Raw genomic sequence first — 21,851 nt, forward strand, 5'->3', positions numbered from 1 at the left:
TAGGGATGTATTACCAATCACCTGATCAGGATGGTGACAATGACTGTGAAATGCTCAGGGAGATTAGAGAAGCTATTAAAATAAAAAACTCAATAATAATAATAATAATAATCATGGCGGATTTCAACTATCCCCAGACTGACTGGGTACATGTCACCTCAGGACAGGATGCAGAGAGAAAGTTTCTTGACACCTTAAATTACTGCTTGGAGCAGCTAGTCCTGGAACCCACAAGAGGAGAGGGAATTCTTGATTTAGTCCTAAGTGGAGCACAGGATCTGGTCCAAGAGGTGAATATAGCTGGACTGCTTGGTAATAGTGACCATGATTTAATTAAATGTAACAGCCTTGTGGCGAGGAAAACGCAGTGGCCCAACACTAGCATTTAATTTCAGAAAGGGAAACTACACAAAAAGGAGGAAGTTAAACTAGTTAAAAGGGCAACAAAAATTATTAGGGATATGGAACGGCTGTCCTAGGAGGAGAGATTAATAAGACTGGGACTTTTCAGCTTGGAAAAGGGGGGGGATATGATAGAGGTCTATAAAATAAACTCCTTGCCAGAGGATGTTGTGTAGGCCAAGTCTATAAAAGGGTTCAAAAGAGAACTGGATAAGTTCATGGATGACAGGTCCATCAGTGACCATTAGCCTGGATGGACAGAGATAGTGTCCCTAGCCTCTGTTTGCCAGAAGGTGGGAATGGGCTCATAGACTTCTGTTCTGTTTGTTCCCTCTGGGGCACTTGGCATGGGGCACTGCTGGAAGACAGGATACTGGGCTGGATGGACCTTTGGTCTGACCCAGAATGGCTGCTGTTATACAAGGGGGAAGAATTCAGGCTGCTTTAGGAATCCTAACCTCAGAATTTTCTGACTTTTGCCATTTCAGTTTTAAACACAAAGGTTGCTTCCCTGTGAATTTTTACATACATATTGTGATACAGCATGGCCAGAGGGCAGCAGGAGAGTGTTAGCAGGGAGCCTTATTCCCTGCAAGGGGTGGAAGGTTTGCTATAGATTAACTAGAGCACCTGAAGCCAATTAGAGTACCAGCAGAGAGTCACATGATATAAACCCCTGCTTCAGGTCAGACAGTGTGGGTTGTTGGAGCAGGAAGGTTTGATTGGAGCAGAGAGCGGTTTGAAGGAGTTGAAGCAGAGAACAGTTTTGAAGAGAGACAACAGGAAATTTTGGAAGAGTGCTGCGGTGGGCTGAGAAGTCCAAAAACCCTAGGTAAGGGGCACCTGGCTTGTGTAGAAGGAAGGCAAGAAGCCCCTCCACAAGCTGAAGGGCAGGAGAGGGAAGTAACCCAGGGGAAGGAACCACCAGTACAAGTGGTTCACCACTAACTTCAGGGCCCCTGGGATGGGACCTGGAGAAGAGGGCGGGCCCAGGTCCCTCCCTCTCCACTCCACTCCTCAAGGACACTAGTGGGGTAATTAGAAATACCAGTTCAGAGGCAAGCAATGGCGCCCTGAACCTTCCCCAAAGAAGAGAGAGCGCGAGACCCAGCATAACAGTACTGGCAATTTTCCACAATATGGTATAATGGTTAAATTTTCTGTCACTGGAATGAATGCTTTGCTTGCACTGAGTAATTACAGGTGGCTCTTCCACATGAATGGGAAGCAGTCTTCATTTTGAACAAGAATACTAACATTCTGTTTTAAATGTAACTTTAAAATAACTTATGTTCTTGGCTGTTCTTCCCCAGGTAAATGTTGAGTATCCCCTTTTATATCTTTATGGTGGCAGAACCACTGAAGCCTGTGGCTCTGGCTGTGCTTGCACAGTATCCATCTTGCTGTTTGTAGAGTACATAATGCCAGATCAGCTTTCTGGATGTTCACTCTCTGCAACATATCTTCATTGTTGGTATGATCACTCATGCATGGCCATGGGGTTCACATGCTGTTTATTATGTTATTGTTATGAAAAAACAGGGACTAAATAGTTATGTGCCATAATGCCCCATCACCAGTGTACCTAGGTGTACATACACCTCTGCCCTGCCACATTTTTTGCTTTGCTCTCATTTCCACATTCCTCCACCCCCCAGAAGTCCCCCACCTTGCCCCAAGTCTCCAGATGGCATACAACCATCTGGAAAGCAGGTAGCATTCTAAGGCTAGTATATTGCATTCCCTACCATGTGCCCAGTGGTGACTGCTGAGATGTGAGGGAGGAAAGGGGAAACTAGATCTTTTAAGGGATAAGTCAAAACAAATGCATTGCATCCAGTAAAGATCTTGATGTGTCTGACTCAAAACAAAGCACCCAGCACCAACCCAGCATGTCCTGTGGAGCCTCCACTGCATATAACTTTTGAGCCTCAGGGCCTGATCCAATGCCCAGTGAAGTCAATGGGAGGCATTTCTAGAGATGACTTGGGGCTTGTCTACACTGGCACTTTACAGCGCTGCAACTTTCTCGCTCAGGGGTGTGAAGAAACACACCCTGAGTTTCAGTGCTGTAAACTGCCAGTGTAGACAGGGCACCAGCGCTTGTAGCCAGCCTCCGAGTGCTGGTAGCTATTCTCCTCGTGGAGGTGGGTTTTTTTGTAGCGCTGGGAGAGCTCTCTCCCAGGGCTGGTGCCGTGACTACACAGCCCCGTTAAATGCTGCTAGCGAAGACATGCCCTTGATTAGTTTTTAAGTACCTTCAGGGGCAAAAATACTGGGTTACTAAAGGAGTTTGTAGTCTAGCGGAGAACCACCAAGTAGCATAACAAGAACCAGTGGATGGAAGCTGAAACCAAAAAAAATCACATTAGTTAGAAACAAAGCACAATTTTTTAACAACAAGGATGATTAACCATTGGAACCAAGTACCCAAGGAAGTGGTGGATTCTTCATCTCTTGCTATCTTCATATCAGATTGGGTGCCTTTCTGGAAGATGTACTTTAGTCAGACAAGTTATTGGGCTCAGTTCAAGGGTGACTGGGTGCAGTTCTATGGCTTGTGTTATACACACCAGCCTAGATCTAATGGTCTCTGGGCCTTAAAAAAATCTATGAATGAATTTTCAACTACTGTACTTCAGTGGTCTTTGGCCTGGTTCCTGAAGATGAATATTGATGTAGGTGATGGGGAAGAAGGAAAAAGTCAGAGATGGCATTTATGGAATTGAACAAGATAAAAATGACTTACCTCCATCTTCACCCTCCTGTAAGTGAAATAGCCCTGCAGATAGGAGAGTCCCCATCGAAAACCGATTCCAGTGAATGGATGGAGCATTTGAGTCAATAAAGCGAAAGTGTCACTGAAGACCCAGTATATGCAACTTAAAACCAAAATTTTGCCTAGAGTGATTGGAATATCCTGTTTTCTCTGATGTAAAAATGAAATAGGTTAAGCCCTGTGATAGGGTGGTCCACTCAGTGCAGGGATGATGCCTGCTCCTGGCCACTCTGGAGATTAGCTCATGAGGTCAACGCCCCTTCCCAGGGTTGCACACTGTTACTCCATCTCTCTCTTTCTCAGCTCTGCAGCCCCTCTTCCTGACTTGGCCTCTGGCCAGGTCACCAAATGGTTTTCTCTTCCAGGTTTGGGAAGTCTCTTCCCACAAACAGGCTCAGGCCCTCTTCCTGCTGGTGTTGTGGTGTGTGCGTTTAGCTAGCTACATATACTGTCAGTGTCCTGAAGAAATGTGGAAGATTACAGAATCTGGGTGGAGTTCATTTAAAATACTTTATTTTAAAAAGAAAGAAGCATCAAGGGCTAAATGTTCCTTCATACCATTCACGTCCTCCTTTTTTCAGTGTTTTCTTTTTGAGAGAATGTAGTGGTGAAAGATTCCAGATGGGGATTTCCAATAGAAGATCCCAGAATGACAGGCAACAGCAAAGCTGATTTTAAATTTGGGAGCGAGAGAGCTTGAAGATGAGTGTTCAATTCCCCACTCAGTGATATGTTTTATCCCCTTTTATGTCCTTCCTGGATTCAGCTTTCCATCTGCGCATATCATCTTAAGTTTGATCAAGGAGTGTAAACAGCTTTCTTAGCTGAAGCCATTGCCAGCAATCAAGGATCTTACAAGCTGTAATTAATCACAAGAGAACTCCATGAGGTGCAGTCACTGTAACCATTTCTCAGGACAGTAAATATTTAAAATGGAACTGAAATGCTATCTGCTGAATCCCTCGGTGAGGGGTTTGGTTTCCGTGATAGTGGGAGAAGGCATGTCTTACACCTGCTGCTGGGGAAAGGGGCTTCATTCTTTAGCCCGTATTTGTGATGGCATCTGTGACAGCAGAGGAATTGCTGAACCCCCCCCCCCCCCCAGTCCAGGAAGGGATACAAAGGCTGAATCGATTTTTAAATATTTTGCTGTAAAATTTTGTACAGCACCTAACACAATGGGGTCTTGATCCTGAATGGACCCTCTAAATGCTGCTGGAGGGCATTCTCCAGGAGGGGCTGTTGCTTTTGGAATTTGCTCCTTCCCCTGAGTCCTATGTAGCCCATGTTTGGTGATCTTTGGGGAACGCTGAAGGGTCTGTCTTTTTCTCCCCAGGAGCAGCAGGTTTGGGAGGCTGGGTAGTGGAGGGAAATATATTGTTGGCACTTAAATTTTGTATGTGTTTAAGTGTTTCCTGCTGAAAATGTATTCTTTTGACTCAGTTCCCATTAGCAGGAGTGGGCTCACTGTGTACTCTCTGTCCATCTTCTAGTACGGTTCAAAGGAAATGGGATCTTCTTATTGTCTATATCGAACATAGATTTTTAAAATTAGATACTTCCAAAGATAGGCCTACCTGCCCCCTGCCCCCTCTCCTCCCGAGTCTGGCACAGCCTCCATCTTCTCATGGGCCAAATGTCCTCACTCTCCTGCATAGCCTCTGTTTGGAACTCCTGCTTCCAGTTGGCCTTCTCTAGCCAAGGCTCACTCCATTCCCACCCTGCTCTAACCTTCCTTCCCACCCCCAACTGGAACCAATAAGACACACCTACAACAAAACAAATGGCCCTGACTCTGTTCAAACCCTGCCCTTCTCTTTTCCCCCGTCCCCTGCTGTTTGTTTGACTCATCGGGGGTGTTATGTCTAATATACGGCTTGAAGCTCTAAGGTACGGAACAGCCTAAAACTCATCAACTTCAGTGAGAGTTGATGCTGCTCAGTGTTTCCCCAAGAGGACACCATGCCTCACAGGACTGAGCCCCAGGGCTAGATTCTGATCACATGTACACAGTGATGAGCTGCCAAAATCTTAGGAACTGGTTTCCTACTGGGTCTTTGGCGGCACGGCTCCGGCGGCTGAAGGACCCACCACCGAAGACCCGGTAGGGAACCGCCCAGTGAGTACACCCCCCACCCACGTCCTGCCCCCCCTCAGAAACCACAACCCATAACCCCCCCTGCCCTGCTCCCTGTCCCCTAACTGCCCTGACTCCATCCACCACCATCCCAACAGACCCCAGGAACCCCCATGTGGCGCCTACCCAACCCCCCCTTCCCCATCCCCTGTCTGGCCCCCCAGAACCTCTGCCCAATCCAACCCCTCCTCCCCTGCCCCAGTCCCGGCCCTGGCCTCTTACCCCTGCCAGGGTTGGGGCCAGGGTCGGAGCCGCGCCGTGCGGCCGGAGTTGGGGCCGGGGCCGGGCAGTGGCTGGAGCAGGGCCGGGCGGCGCCTGGAGTCCTCATCGCGCCCCACCCTGCCTCAGCTCACCTGCAGGAACCGCGCCGCCCGGCCCGGACCCACGCCGCCCCGGCCAGGACCCGGGGGCCGGACCTGGGCAGGAGCCGTGCTGCCTGGCCGAGGTCGCAGCTGGACCCTGGGGGCAGGAGCTGCGCCGCCGGACCCCAGAGTCTCGCTACGACCTCCCCAGCGGCGCGCCGCCTGGAGCCCTCCTCCCGCTGGCACACCCCCTCACCTGGTGGAAGCGCTGCTTGCTTCTCAGCCCTCCCAGCTTCCCGCGTGAACAGCTGATTTGCGGGAAGCTGGGGAGGGGGAGGAGAAGCCGGAGGAGCTTCAGAAGAGGAGGCGGAGTGAGGTGAGCTGGGGCTGGGGAAGGGTAGAGAGCTGCTAGAGCTTTAGTTAAATTTAAAAGCCCTTTTGGAACTAGTTGTCCCTCCAGGAACAACCGGTTCTAAAGGGGGCTTCTAAATTTAACAACCGATTCGCACGATCCGGTGCGAACCGGCTGCAGCTCACCACTGCATGTACACCAGTATAAAATAGGAGATAGTTCTGATTTCCATCAGAATCTGAACCCCTGACATATTTCAAACACAGGCAAACCTATGGCACTGTATAAACAGCAATGCATTTATTGTAGCTATTCTATTATTCAAGTTGTGACAAGACGCCAAGCACTGCAGAGAGTCTGAATGAACAGATCATGGCTCAAAAACAACAGCAAATATAAATAATTCTTTAATATAAAAACTGAAATTGTTCATTGCTCTATTTCACCATGCCGGGAAGAGAGATTCATTATTTTTGGTCTCACAAAACTTATTTCCAATGTGTGCATATCACAATGCCATAGAAACTCTACAGTTTTCTTCCTTGTGCCCTCTGGAAGAATAAAATCTCAGTCTGAATGGGGCCCCGTTCCTGCAACCGACAATCTATGGACTCCCAAGGAACCGCACTGGAGGCAGAAGGGCAGCACACAGGTGAGGCTGTCCACCCACCCACAATCAATTACAGCAGTGGGGCCTAAAACACACTGACAATGTACAGAGCTTAAACTTGCTTTCTAAGTCTGCCACTCAAGTACATGTCCAGAATTCAAGGTCACTGTCACGATCATGATAGATCTTATGCCTAGTCTGTCAAAATGTCTATTAGTAATATTGGATTTACAAAGTCTACGCAAGTAATTTTAGAAGAATTATGTCTGAATGCAGGTCATATAAGAAAAGGTTCTTCGTGTGAGTAGGAACAACCTGCCAGCCAATCCCAACTTTACCTGGAGATAGAAACAGAAATAAAAACAATCACACTTCTGCTTAGTAAAATACAAAACATACACACTACAGTGTGCCAAATCACTAATAGGCTGTGAAAGCAAGAGACAAATATTCAGGGTAAGTATTTTTAAGAGATTTCTATTATATACTTGTGCCGTATATTCAGCATCATTTTATTAATTACCCACTTCTGAAGGACCAGATGTCCAGCTTGTATTCTGTAGAAGTCTAGTTTTTGACACCCCGTTCCCCCCAATTTAATTGTATCTATATTTAAATAACTACTGAGGTCAAAGCCTCAGTTTTTGGCTTCAGCTGGAATGTTGCCTGTCCAACATTAGAGCACAGATGATTATTTACTGTTATTATTAACCCTCATTATCTGTTTGGCTAGCGGTCACCAAGCTTGCAATTCATTCTGAGGAGGCAATGTAGCAAATATTAGTCTCACTAGGACACAGTAAAAAGAGGCCCCGGTTCCTGAAATCAGCTCTATGAGGGCAGACTGTTGCTTCTATTCAGACCCCACAGGATTCAGCTGGTGTATTGGAACCTTAACTTCAAACAATGCCCACCATCAAAGACTGCTGTCTTCAGTGCTGTAACAAGATTAAATAACTGGGAAGAAGGCCAAACCTATCATAGCATATACTCAGCACGACTCTTACCAAGTTCAGTTTGGAAGAGGTGATAGGTGTCTGGATTACGAACCGTGAAGGCAATGTAGATTTCAGGTGGGTTTCCAGTGGTTTTGGAAGTGGAAAGTTGCTGCAGGACACCGATAAGGGATAAAGTTATCTGGGGATCATACACCACATCTACATAAAAAGGAGAGGGTTTCATATTTATAAACAAACAAAAAGCAGACTAAAAATACAAAGTAAAAGGATTAAATGGAGGCTCTGTCGAGTAATTTAAGATGAGAATTTGACCTGTGTTATGGGAACATGGCCCTTTAAACAGGGAACCAGGACCAGCCCCTATGACTAGAGACCTGCTCCTCAGGGGAGCCCACATAGACCAGAGGGAATGTACCTGTGACTGAGTAGTGATTTATTACACCCAGGTGGGCTGGAGACTGAGGGCAGGCCTAAACTTAAAACATTGAATTGGTGCAGCTGCTCTTCAGCTTCTCCCATTAACTATGTTAACTATGCTTCTCCGGTCAGTGTAGTTAATCCACCTTCCCGAAAGGCAGTAGCTATGTCGCTGGTAGAAGCTTTCCTGTTGACATAGTGTTGTCTATAGGGGGGAGTAGGTTGGTGACAAATGAGAAATGAATTGCTTTTCAAGGATGAGTAAACAACCGTTGAATATTGAGATGAAGACAGGATGGTAAAATGAGGCAGAATTACATCCCTCACATTTCAGACTTTGTAGTTGACTGACCAGTTATCTTAACTGAATAAAATTCAATAGTTATTATTTTTGCATTTCTGTTATTTCAGCATTTGTGTTAGGAGATCACTTAGAGATGCGATCAGAAATGTACTGTACCTGCTGCAATAACAACATCAACCTGAAGCTCTGTAAGTTGTTCCTTTGTAACAGAATCCCAATCAAGTTCTGCAACTGTTATTTTTGGTCCTTGTAAATCCATCACTTCTGTCCTCTGGTTTTGGGATTGCATTTTGGTGTGATTCCCAGTTTCAGACTCCAGAACAAAGCCATTTAAATGGATATTTTCTCTCAGTTGCTCAAGAACACAGTGATGGTAGTCACTAAATACATATGCCTTGGGATTACAGGTTTTACAGATTGCAATTCCTGTGAGGCCAATCCCACTTCCTAATTCCAAGATGGTCCTGAAGGTTAATGGATTAAAATAAATATTTACACAACGGATCTAAACAAGATTCAGTTACGGAATCAAAACCAACAGAAGTGTATGCAACTAAGAGCAAAACTAGCTGTAAATGATTTCAGTGATTCTTGAATAAACTATCCAAATTCTAGTCTTTGCTTCAAATAAGTACCAGGAATGAAAAATAATTAGGATTCAATTATAACAATAGCAATTAGAGAGTGAAAATATGAATAAAATTAACATCTCCTGGGGACCAATACAGGATTGTTCCCTGTGCTATATTATGTATATATCCAGACTAGGGTGACCAGACAGCAAATGTGAAAAATTGGGACCGGGGTGGGGGGTAATAGGAGCCTATATAAGAAAAATATCCAAAAATCGGCACTGTCCCTATAAAATTGGGACATCTGGTCACTCTAATCCAGACTAAAATGTTATTTTATTAATTTTATATTATTATCCTCCTAGTTATACCTCCTTGGACTGCCCTAAACAACTGCTGTCTTCCTTACAAAAAGAGTTTGGGGTTGAAGGATAAAGAAATGTCACAATGAAGCCTAATAACACTACAGGCTGAATATAATCTGATGTTTGGCAGTGGGGCATTGGCTCCTGTTTCACTTACCAACAGAGAGAGAAAATTCTTCCATCAGACAGTCCCTAAATCTTCTTAGGGCTTGTCTACATTACCGGCTGGATCGACAGGCAGCGATCAATCCAGCTGGGGTCGATTTATCGCGTCTAGTCTAGACGTGATAAATCGACCGCCAAGGCGAGAGACGCAGGCGGAGTCGACGGGGGAGTGTCAGCCATCGACTTACCACAGTGAAGACACCATGGTAAGTAGATCTAAGTATGTTTTCTTCAGCTACGTTGTTCAGGTAGCTGAAGTTGCATAACTTAGATCGATCCCCTCCCGCCCCCAGTGTAGACCAGGCCTAAGATTAAAGTTCAACTGTGACAGAGCAGTGACAGAAAGGGCAGCAGTTAGCCCAGAGATGGGCAAACTATGGCCCGCAGGTAGTCCTGCCGCTCTGAGCAGCATGGTAAGGGGATGGGGAGCAGGGGGGTTGGATAAGGGGCAGAGGGTCCTGGGGGGCAGTCAGGGGACAGGGGGTGGTTGGATGGGGTGGAGGTTCTGGGGAGTGGGGGCGGTCAGGGGACCAGGGTGGGGGTGGATAGGGGTCGGGGCAGTCAGGGAGCAGGGGGGAGGAGTTGGATAGGGGGTGGGGTCCCGGGAGGGGGCAGTCAGGGGACAAGGAGCGGGGGGGTTGGATGGGTTGGAGGTCCTGCGGGGGACAGTCAGGGGGCGGGAAGTGGGCGGGGGCGGATAGCGGGCAAGGGCCAGGCTGTTTGGGGAGGCACAGCCTTCCCTATCTGGCCCTCCATACAGTTTTGCAACCCTGATGTGGTCCTCGGGCCAAAAAGTTTGCCCACCCCATAGTTAGCCCATCAGTGGTTCATTCCAACAACAGAGGTGAACTCCTAAAACAACAGATGAGTGTGATCTAGTGACTGAACCAGGACTCCTGGGTTCTATCCCTGCACTGCCAAGAACAAGTCAGTTAATCTCTTTGTGCCTCAGCTTAACAATCAGCAAAACTGGGAAAATATGTATTCACCCCCTCCCAAGGGTGATGTGAGATTTAATTCATTGTCTGTGAAGTGCTCTGAGATCCTCAGATGAGTTGACGGAAGTATTTTATGATTTCCTTATTACTTAATGATTTAAAAGTGTTTTGGGCAAGATAAATTAATACTCCTCCCTCTCCCTTGCGGGTTATGGATACCTGAGCTGGAGTTTTTGTCTAAGATTTTAAAAATATGCATTGTTACAGTTCTTAGTTATATTAGGGGCATATACAGTATAATGTCAAACTACAGTCATGTAACTCATTTATAATATGAATGAAAACATTTAAGTTAACTCTGTTCCCCCAGTTTTCTAGCTGTGATTTCATGTAACTAGAGCTCCATTACCTGTTACTGAAAATGGCAGAATTCTCTATTGCCCATTCAGCAAGATAAAGAGCAGCATCCCACGTGACTAGTCCTGTGGTTCCCTGAGAGATTATTGCCACCGTCTCAGAAAGTGTAACAGAGTCCCCTGTGGGCTAGGAGACACACACAGGGAAAGAAAGATGCATCAGCACAGGCACTACATTTCACAATTTTAAATCAACATTAGCATCTGGGAGAAGGTAAGAAGTATTTTACACTTGGGGTTTTCTGGGTTTTATTTTTAAACCAATTATGGCTCAGTTTAAATGATAAAAATGGGCATATAACAATGCAGATGATATTAGCTTTTACCAGTAAGTAGCTTTTATAACAGTTGGTAGATTCTTCTTTATTTAAAATCTCTGCTAGTACATCATACAATTCATCCAGGGGTTCAGTTGCTATGGACTCATGCTGTGGGAAAGAGAAGAGAGATCAGTGAAGAACTTCAGATCTACATTATTAACGGAACACAGGCTATAAACATATAGTCAAATATCATTTATTCCTTTTTTAACCAGAACATATGCCTTTAATGCTAATTTTTGTTATAATAAGTGATCAGCCGAGCCTGGGCCAATATTGCGAAAAACAGATTTTCAAGTTACTTTTAATAATAGGTCTAATGGAAAAAGAGCACAAAGCAATATGTAATCCCAGCACTACCTTTTTAATGAGTTCAGATATGAAGCATCTTCTGTACTTCACGGAAGGGGGATATTTCATGCATAAGGGGTGAAGAATAGTCTGAAATGATAAAACAACACCTGCAGACCAACCAGCTACCAGGTGAGGATTTTATTAAAGGCACTGAAGGAACAGAGGAGGAAAAGATAGCTACCAATTTGCTTGGTTCACTTTGTACCTTGGGAATGCTGGGTGATTTCAATTTGCAGCTAAGCTATTTGATACTCAGCTGGAAAATCAAATTCTGTGTACATTCCTGGAGTGAATTCTGGTACCCCTGGCTGGTCACAGATGCAAGGAAGCCACCCATCCTCAACTTTGCCCCTCAAAAATAAACAGTAAAACTGAAAGGAAAATGAGTCTGAGTGGCTCTTTCTTCTCATTTTTCTTCCATGCCCCACCCCCCTAAATAGTCAATAAACAGGACAGTTCCATCCACACTTGGAGCTGGGAGGGAGCCATTCCCAGCTTGCGTACACATACTCACTCTAGCTCCATGCTGGACTCAGAAAAGAGACTCTCCCCACACATGTCTACCCTTTGCTTTGAATCAAGGCAATGTTCACTGAGAAAGTGTTAGTCACATTGGTCCTCCAGCAAATGAAAAGTTGGCAAGTTAGGTCACTTCAGGTCTCCAGTTAGCCCCAACAACCATGTTATGGTGAATTAGGTCCCTTAATTTACTCTTAATAGTTACAGTTCCCTTTATATAAGGCTGAATTCTGCACTTGGCTAGGCGTGATGGACCCTGATTCCAAAGTGATGCTTTCCCTACATGTGGGCATCTCAGTCAGGGGTTCCACATGTGGAAGGCGATCAATACATGGGACTTGAGGCCCATTGTGCTCCAGAGTTGGGAACACACTTTTGTTCAGAAGAAGGTGTGACAATATGACAAGAATTTGATACTAAAGACTGTGGAGAAGTACTTGATATTCTACGATCCTTTATGAAGCGAGTGGGGAATGAACTGCAATCTCATGTGATAGACAGGAAATGGGAATAGCTTTGTTTTCCCAGTATTTGTACCACATGTGAGGGTGTAGTACCCTATTTCCATACACACACAGACACATTATCAGTCAATAGACAATATATGTCACAAACAGACCGGTTAGAAAAATTGAAGTTCGAGCTTTTTCATGGGTTTTTTAATTGAAAATGTCATTGCCATTTTGAAAACTTTCCACCAGCTCTAAAAGCCAAATACTTGATATTTAAAAAAAATAAGACAGAGTTGTAACTATGTTTTAATGCAACTGATCAGAGGGCACAAGCCCACTGAAAGGAATTACTGCCTTTTTGTACGTTCCAACTTAAATTACAAGGAGACTAGCAATCTCACAGATTTGGGAGAGAGATGAACAGCCTTTCACTTCCAGGTTGCTGTTCAGACCCAGCCAGAGCTAGAAGACATTACAAGTGTTTATCACTCATGGGTAAGGCCCTACCAAATTCACAGCCATGTAAAACACATCATGGACCATGAAATCTGGTCTCCCCCCGTGAAATCTGGTCTTTTGTGTGCTTTTACCCTATACGATACAGATTTCACGGGGGGAGACCAGTGTTTCTCAAATTGGGGGTCCTGACCCAAAAGGGAATTGCAGGGGGGAGGGGCCCCCAAGGTTAGTTTAGGGGGGTTGTGGTATTGCTACCCTTACTTCTGTGATGCTTCTGGAGCAGGGCGGCCAGAGAGCGGCGGCTGTTGGCCAGGTGCCCAGCTCTGAAGGCAGCGCCCTGCCAGCAGCAGCGCAGAAGTAAGGGTGCCAATACCATACCATGCCATCTTTACTAGGGATGTAAAATGTTACCCGATTAACCGATAAGCATCAGTCTTACCAATAATGTATTCAATAAACAGTAAGAGGGCCGAGGCTGGGGCCACAGTTGGGGGCGAGTGCAGGGCTGGAGCCCTGGGACCCTAGGGGAGCTGACTCGCGGCTGCAAGGCCAGCAGCTGGGACCCTGGGTAAAATGTGGGGGTACTGCAGCAGCCACTCATCCCCTAGTTCCTGCACCTATGCTGTGAACTTGTTAACGATTAAATGTTTAGCTGATAACCGTTTAAACTATTAAAATTGTATTTTTTTAAATGCTATTTACATCCCTAATCCTTTCTTCTGCGCTGCTGCTGGTGGAGGCTCTGCCTTCAGAGCCTAGCTCCCAGCCAGCAGCCGCCGCTCTCCAGCTGCCCAGCTCTGCAGACAGTGCCACCACCAGCAGCAGCACAGAAGTAAGGGTAGCAGTACCGCAACCCCCTTCCCCCCAATAACCTTGCGACCCACCCACAACTCCTTTCTGGGTCAAGACCCCTACAATTACAACACCGTGAAATTTCAGATTTAAGTAGCTGAAATCATGAAATTTACAATTTTTAAAATCCTATGGTTGTGAAATTGACCAAAATGGATCCTGAATTTAGTAGGGCCCTACTCATGGGAAAGGAGACAATGGTCTCAGCCCAAGACCTACTGAACAGAATTCATATCACAATCCACCCCACCCCCCTAAATTGGTACTAACTGGCATTCTTATTGTAGCCTCAGATGCAGCAAAGGACTGAATGGGAATGGAGAGTGAATTAACGTTCTCACCCTTAGAGATGGCCCCTCATGTCAAGGTAAAAGCACACTGGTGGAGTATTCTGGGATGTTTATACTGCTGCCCCCCTCACTGTATTGCCTCTATGAATCAATCAGGAAACTCAGTTCCTGACACTCTGCATGAACATTACAGTGTCTGACCATTTCTAAAATTTCAAAGTAAATAAAAACATGCCTTTCTTGTGTTCCAGCTCCCTTGCCTATGAAGGATAGTTACATAACATGAATAAAAGGAAATCTGCTATTCTATTGGGCATACATGGAGATTAATATTAGATCTGACTTTCTTAACTGTTTTTTAAATACAGTTTTAAAAGAGTACGATGCAATGGTTTTCATTACACTAGGTGGCATCATATCTTTAGAATAGTTCTAGTCTGCTCTGTGATATGTATTGAAATCTGATTATATTAAAATAACATGTTTTACCTTCTGCAAAATATCCAGCAGTAGCAAGGCATCTGATGAACTCTTTAATTTTTTTTCAAGTTCCTACACAAAAGGAGGGGAAAAAATGTTGAGAAATATTCCAGGATGCTATTCCATTACCACGTTTGAACTGCACAAACTGGTGAAAACTCCTTTAACAGAGTATATTAAATGCTTCGTGATTAAAAAAAAAAAAATCACACCCAGATGGTAGGAAATAAAGAAGTAGCATAGAGCCTTCTGTAAACCATAATATGAAGATAATCTATAATGTATGTAGCTGCTACTGCAATACAAATACATAATAATTATTATTAATTGAATGAGGAAAGTACTACAAGACAAAGGTGAAGACCAGATGACTAATCAGTCAGTCCTCACACACTAATGTACAAAGCCCCCACCCCAATGAGGTGAGAAATACTAAATCTTCCCTTCTCCAAGAGGAGAGCTGAATATCTCCCCAGACATTAGAAATCTTGGCATCGGAGTACAAACAAAATCTGCCTGTTGCTAGACACTAAATCCCCCACATAGATTTGTTGCATTCATTGTCTTGAACAGAAATCTTGTAACTAAGAGTGCTGTTTCCATATAACCTGAGCGGCCAGTTATATTTCTTCAGCCTTTTTTCATTGATCCATTTCTAGCCAAAGCTGCTCACCTTATTCAGATGACTAGTTCCACTGACGTCCTGGGACCATTTGTGTAAATAAGGCAAGTGGGGATTTGGCCCTTCATTAGTGGCTGAAATGCTGAGAAAATGGTTCACAGAGGAACATATTCATGGTGAACTCAACAGTAGTAAAACTCACTAGATAGTGAAGTAAACAGATGTCCTGAATTGTTTCAAAACACTGCTGTCTGTAAACTGCAAATCCTCCTACAGGGAAAGTGTTCTGAGAAAAAACCTTACGTTATTGCAAAAGGGTCAATGTATATTGAGGCTGATGTCTGAAAAGTGACACTACAGCACATTGCAATTGAAACACAGAGGTTTCAAGAGGAATGATTAGTGACACCCACTGTCTGCTAAACTCAGGCATTCTTTATTCTAGACTAATAAACTCATAACAGGAGCTGCCAACGCACCATTCTGAACATACTGCAAATATTCTATGGTGAACTGATTTTCTGAAATTAGCTTTGCTCTAATACCAGATGCTATGAACCAAATGAATTAGACCATGAAGCACAGCCATTTTAGGAAAGAAAAAAATCCTCCAAATGAGCATTATCTGTACTAAGGAATTAGCTTGTAAATTGAGGGATTTTGTTGCAGAATCACTGCAGTCAACAATCTTTAGTTTTAATATTTCTTGCATACTTTCTGACAGATCAGACTAGTCAACGGTGATGGGGCCCATATCTTCTGAATTCTGCTGTGTACTAGAGAAACTTTAAATATCTGTAAATATGGGGATATTCTAGATTGTGTACCTGATAGTTAATGCTGAGACCTGAGTCAAATTTCAGATGCGTATTTTCTGTCAGATATCTTGGAATTATTACTATTCCCAGTAAGTGACTCTGCAAAGGTAATTGTCAGCATATTTCAGATCAAATTGTGTCCACACCGTTCAAAGGTGAAGGCTGCATTTATATATCATTTTCCCTAGAAATTGCCTACTACTTACTTTCTGAGTGTTTTGTTGGTCTGGTGAATAATCATGGAAAGTGAATAAATTGTTCACTAAAATAGTGTATTAGTGCCTACAACAAACATGACTATTCTGAATCTATCTGGCTGTTGTGCTTTAGCCACTGATATCGGGAACTATTAAATGAAAAAAACTAGGGTCAACAATTTGGCTTAGATTTCATGAAAACTATAATGGTGAGCCATGGATGACACCTGATAGGTCTCTGAATATTACTGAATCATCTTAAAGTTAGAAACATTTGGTTGTTTGTAATGTTGACTCAATCAGTGCTGAAAAGGAGTAGTTTGCACATGTTTCTGTCAGCGTTCAAACAGGTTGAAAATATAAATGTGAAGAATTCCAAAATAGCTATACTAAAAGGACCAACCATTGAAATTAGGCTAAATTCACAAACATCCAGGACATAAGTTTAAACATGTAACCCTAAGTGATTTATTAAAACTGAGCCAATCAAAAACAGAAGTTTATTTTGCCAGTACTCTCTCACATACAAAAGAAGTTTAGAGAATGAAGAATGTTGTGTAATGCAATTTAGTAGCTGTCTGTCTAAGTAGGTTCTTCTGGTGTAGATGGTTCTTTATCACAGTAGTAAAATACGCCCCTCTGGCCGAAACCTTGAGAGCTCAGGGTTACCAGATTCAGGCTGATCGTTGGAGCCCATGGCGGATGGGACCCCAGTAACAAGTGAGCGTTGAGAGAATGCGGAATTGGTCAGCACTACGCTCGGCTGATGCGGCAACTCATGGTGTTGGATGCCATCAAGGGACATCTACATAGAACACATCACCAGACATCGGCAATACCAGGAGAGATGAGCTGGAGTGCCAATGAGAAGTGAAATCAGGAAATAACTGAAATACTTCCTTGATGGATTGTATTTTCTAATGGACAACTTACCTTAAATTCTCAACTACTGAGGGACAATCTTCACTCATTGATATATTTTGCTTTCCACAATCAACTCTCTGTACGACTTTTCATGAGGGATGTACCCAAATATTTGGATGCTAATATCTAAACTGTATTGTTAAATTTATTCATCCATATCTGGGTTATTGCTGATTATGCACTATATGTATCTTATGACTTTTAAAACAAACTTTGTATTTGTGGATAATCTAAGCACTATACCCAGATGTACAGACACTCTTTTCTTAACCTGTGTTCTATATAATTTTTTAACATTAACTTTAATAAATTTTTTAAATCTGAGTGTTTATAGGCCCATGGAGAACTCCACAGGATCAAAGAGGGGACTCTCTCTCTCTCTCTCTAAGTTTAAAAAAGTAAAATGGGGCCATTGAGTTGGCTAGCATGCGCATGCTACTGCCCTCTCTGGAATGAAATCAGAGCTGCTTCACTATAACTCCAAAAGAATCCTATTCCACAATCCCAGGCCTTCCTGTGGTACAGATTCCTCAGCTGCTATGAAAACAAAGCTGAACAGAGGACGAATAGGCAGACTGTCCAAGCAAGCTCCAAAAACATAGTGACCATATATAATGGTTTCACTGGTACAGTTCTAGTTTTTCCTATGACATCCAGGTGTGCCAGGCACTTCTGTCAGGTTCTTTCTGTTTTTCATTTAGTCAGTCTTTTTTTTCTAAATACCCATATAACATTTGCTCAAGATATACTTCTATAACGAGCAGCGTTTGGTCTGCTTTTTCCTGGTACAAACAGTCCAATGAAATGAGTGTTCAGTGTGATCAACAGTGTTTGGAGTGAAGAGAAAAGCTGTTGATGTTGATGACAGTTGTGCAGTGTCTCATGATCAACTCATTCAGAACACTGAATTACTAGAAAAAAATGTAGTTATGCTTATAACACCTCTAAGGGGTAGGGCAGTGCTATCACCACTGAGACTCTCAATTATTTGACTAAGGTCACACACACAGTCTGTGGCAGAGTAGGGAATTTGAACCCAGGTCTCCCAATTTCTTGAGTAGTGTCCTAACCCCTGGACCATCCCTCCTCTCTGCTAGAACAATAGCAGGGACCAGTGACACTAGCACACCTTGAAAAAAATAAAAAAGTTTGTCTGACTATTTCCCAACTCTAAAAAAACATCCCCACAGAGCACAGGAACTAGGAGCGGTGGCTTGCAGTAATAGCAGCAACTGAATGCATCTACAGGGCTTTTGTTCAATGGTTTTCAGCAGCCCCATTATAAAAGCCATTCTAGTGCCCCTGCTCACAGAACTGTTTCTGATTTTGAAAGCAGGATCACTTTTCAAAGATGACAGGTCTGAAAATCACAGCCCACCCGCTCCACCTGAAGTAGGAGAAAGTAGCTTATTTTGCTGATTGAAATGAGAATTTTTATATGGTTTAATTTTCGTTCCCCCACAGTAGCAACAAACCAGGTGGGAGCAGCAGGTCAATCGGGGGCAGCCCATTTGCAGCTGCCCCTGGCAGGCGGGGACCAGTGGCAGGGCAGGCCAGAGGTGGCTTGGCAGAGCTGGGAGCTAAGGTGTTTGCCCAGCCTGCAGGCAGGGCCCTGGCTGTCCGTGCTCGCTCCAGCATTAGTCTTCACGTGCGAGCTCAGTACGCGGAGTCAGAGGCGGGGGAGGCTGTTGCTGGGGGCACCGGGGCCAGGACTGGGCAGCCCCAGACAGGGGCGCTGAGAGCTACTGAACACCCCCTAAGCCCTGTGTGGGAGGGACACCACTTCGAGCCGGGGGGTGCAGCAGCACCCAGGGGCCCCGGCTCACCCGGCGGCTCCTGGCTGCCGCCCCCCTCCCCTGGACCGGACCCAGGCAGCCCTTCGGTGCCAGCCCCGCCCCGCGGCCCCTGCCACCCCCTCTGCCCCCGGGAGAGCCCGGCTTCTACTCACCGCCCAGGGGAAGGCGCGGAGCCGCCTGCAGGCCAGGAAGCCCCGCTGGAAGCGGAGCCCCAGGTGCCGGGCTTCCTCCGCCGCGGGATCCATCGCTCCCGAGCCCGGCCCAGCCGGGGCCCACCGTCCCCTCAGGCAGGCCGCGTCCCCGGCCTCGGGTGATCGCCTCTTGCCGGGCAGAGGCGATGAGGGGGCGGGGAGCGACTCGGGCTCCGCTGCGGCCTAGGCCTCGGACCAGGTGGGGAGGGCACCAGTCGCCGCCCCGCCTCTTCTCCTCTCCTCCCCTCCCCCCCGCGTTGCGGACGATGCGGCCAGTGTCACAGATCCCTGTGGCCTGGGAGTGTCCGCAAGGCACGGGCTGGAGCGCGGCTCTGTGTCCTCATTGCAGGGCGCGGGTGTTCCCATGTCACGCGCGACGCCTGGCGTCTGTATCCCTGCGTGGCTCTGTCCTCGTGTTCCCATGTCACGCGCGATGCCTGGCGTCTGTATCCCTGCGTGGCTCTGTCCTCGTGTTTCTGTGTCACGCGTGACGCCTGGCGCCTGCATCCCTGCGTGGCTCTGTCCTCATGTTCCCATGTCATGCATGACACCTGGCGTCTGCATCCCTGCGTGGCTCTGTCCTCATGTTCCCTCGTCACACGTAATGCCTGGTGCCTGCATCCCTGCGTGGCTCTGTGTCACCGTGTTCCCATGTCATGCATGAGACCTGGCGTCTGCATTCCTGCGTGGCTCTGTGTCCTTGTGTTTGCATGTCACATGTGACACCCTGGCAGCTGCATCCCTGCGTGGCTCTGTGTCCTCATGTTCCCATATCATGCATCATGGCCAGGCGCCTGCATCCTTGTGTGGCTCTGTTTTCTTGTGGCATGGCATCTGTATTCCCATGTCACAAGTCATGGTCTGGCACCTGCATCCCTCCATGGCTCTGTGTCCTCGTTGCACAGAGCCCATGTTCCCATGTCACACATCATGGCCTGCTTCCTGCATTCCTGCATGACTTTATCTGTTTCTGGGATCCCATGTCATGGTATCTACATCACAGGCCAATGTTTATGTCCTCACATAATATCTCCACACAGTGAGCGATATCTGGATTCCACATAACAGTATCTGTCACAGCTGAGTGCATAGGACTCTCAACATCATGGTGTCCCCATTGTCCGATCTACTTCCCTGTGTAATGGGGTCAATGTCATAAACTAGTGCATGTCCATATCGTCATGTTGCCCATTACATTGTCATCTCAACTGAGCAGTCCGTTATGAGATGACATCATCTCAAGATTCAGTTGCTCATTGTGGCACAGTCATTACATTGTTACTCCCCAAACAAATTATTATTATTAAACATTTCTATTGCACTATGTATTTACCCAGTGCTTTTCAAATGGTGATGAAGACATGCCCTGTCCTGAAGGCAGGAGAGACAAACCTGTCACCTAACACAAGTTAATGAGAGAGAGGGTTTGGAGAACATTAAATTCAGGGCTGTCTAATTATTCTGCAACACACCAGGAACATCTGAGAAAAAGGAGCTCTGCTATGAATTTGGGGATGAACCATTATGGTACCCCATGGTAATATTCCATACCAAATTCTGAAAAGGTTGCTGGGGGTTAAATCATGGCTGCGATTCATTGGGTGGTTGCCCCTATTACTTCAGGCCCAGATCTAGCAGGGAGCTCTGCATGAGAGACCTTTGCTCATGAGAAGAGTTCATGTGAAGCACTTTGCGGGATAAGGCCTTAACCAAGGGACATTCAGGTACAAAATTAATATAGTAATTAGTATAATTAATAGCACCCTGGGTTACTAAAAATAACATGGATTACTGAAACAAGAACATAGATTAAATAAAGAATTAAAAACATAGTTTTCAATTTTCATGCTTTCTTTTTCTTTTTTTAGTACATTCAGCTTGGTCAATGAAAATAGGCTGATCAGTTTAATTCCGTGACGTCAATTTCTGATCAGTTTTGTTTTCTTGTCTTTGTATGCTTAGTAGGACACTGTGGTGTCTGGGTTGCAAACAGATGTTATTGGTCTAAATGTAAACTGTTCCTGTTGGAAATTCAACAACGGCTGAAACTTTTATTGATTTGTTTTGCAAAAATAAATGCTCAACCATAATATAAATGATATATTTACAGAATTACGTATTGCTATATACAATAAGAGAGCTTTAGAGTAGCAGAAGGAAAACGAAATCAAAAGGGAGAAAGAAGTGGGAAAAGATCGTATTTGAAAAAGATGGAATTGGTGAGACAGAGAAAAAGGGAGGTTGTTCCAGGTGGTAAGAGACTAGAAGAGAAGGCTCTTGTATCAATAGGTGCAAGATTCTACAACGAAACAAACAGGATTAAGATGGTAATCCATCATTGATAACTTCTCTCCATCGGTATGTTCTTTCTTTCTTGCTTGCTCCATCCTTCTTGGTTCTGTCCTTTCCCTTCTCTTCCCCTTTGGTCTTTGCTGAACCCTGATCATCTGTACAATAGCCAGTCCCCAAATAAGGTGAATAGTATTTTTATACTGAGCACTGCTATCTGTGTTATAAACATGCTCAAAGGCATTGCCCTGTGTCATGTCTCACCTCAGAATTGCTTGTTGGGATGAATTTCCAACCCTCAGCATGTTTTTGAATAAAAGGAGACAGGAGTTTTGGGAGTTTCTCATATCCTTTGGAGGGAAAATTTCAAGTGATCCAATAAGAATTGCATCCGTAGAATCGACCTCAGGATAACAGGATTTTTCACAGATGACATCCCATGCTCAGCTTGTCTCCGTATTGTTCAAACTACAACTTTTATCTTAGTTACTGTAAAAGAATCTGTAATTGACAGAATTTTGTCCTAAGAGTCCAGTCCTGCAAACACTTAAGCATGTGCATACATTTATT

General features: G+C 45.0%; 1 protein-coding gene across 1 annotated transcript; it reads right to left on the reverse strand.

Annotated features, from left to right (window-relative positions):
• Positions 1–6,363: 6,363 nt before the first annotated feature.
• On the reverse strand, positions 6,364–19,307 carry EEF2KMT (eukaryotic elongation factor 2 lysine methyltransferase). Its single transcript, XM_039493103.1, has 8 exons — positions 18,954–19,307; positions 14,454–14,516; positions 11,399–11,479; positions 11,045–11,146; positions 10,712–10,845; positions 8,419–8,726; positions 7,590–7,739; positions 6,364–6,920 (listed from the first exon to the last, which is right to left on the reverse strand). The coding sequence occupies exons 1-8, from the start codon at positions 19,044–19,046 to the stop codon at positions 6,820–6,822; spliced, it is 1,032 nt and encodes a 343-aa protein (XP_039349037.1). The 5' UTR covers positions 19,047–19,307; the 3' UTR covers positions 6,364–6,819.
• Positions 19,308–21,851: the final 2,544 nt, after the last annotated feature.

The sequence above is a fragment of the Mauremys reevesii genome, linkage group 10 (assembly GCF_016161935.1).
Source record: "Mauremys reevesii isolate NIE-2019 linkage group 10, ASM1616193v1, whole genome shotgun sequence".
NCBI classification, from domain to species: domain Eukaryota; kingdom Metazoa; phylum Chordata; order Testudines; family Geoemydidae; genus Mauremys; species Mauremys reevesii.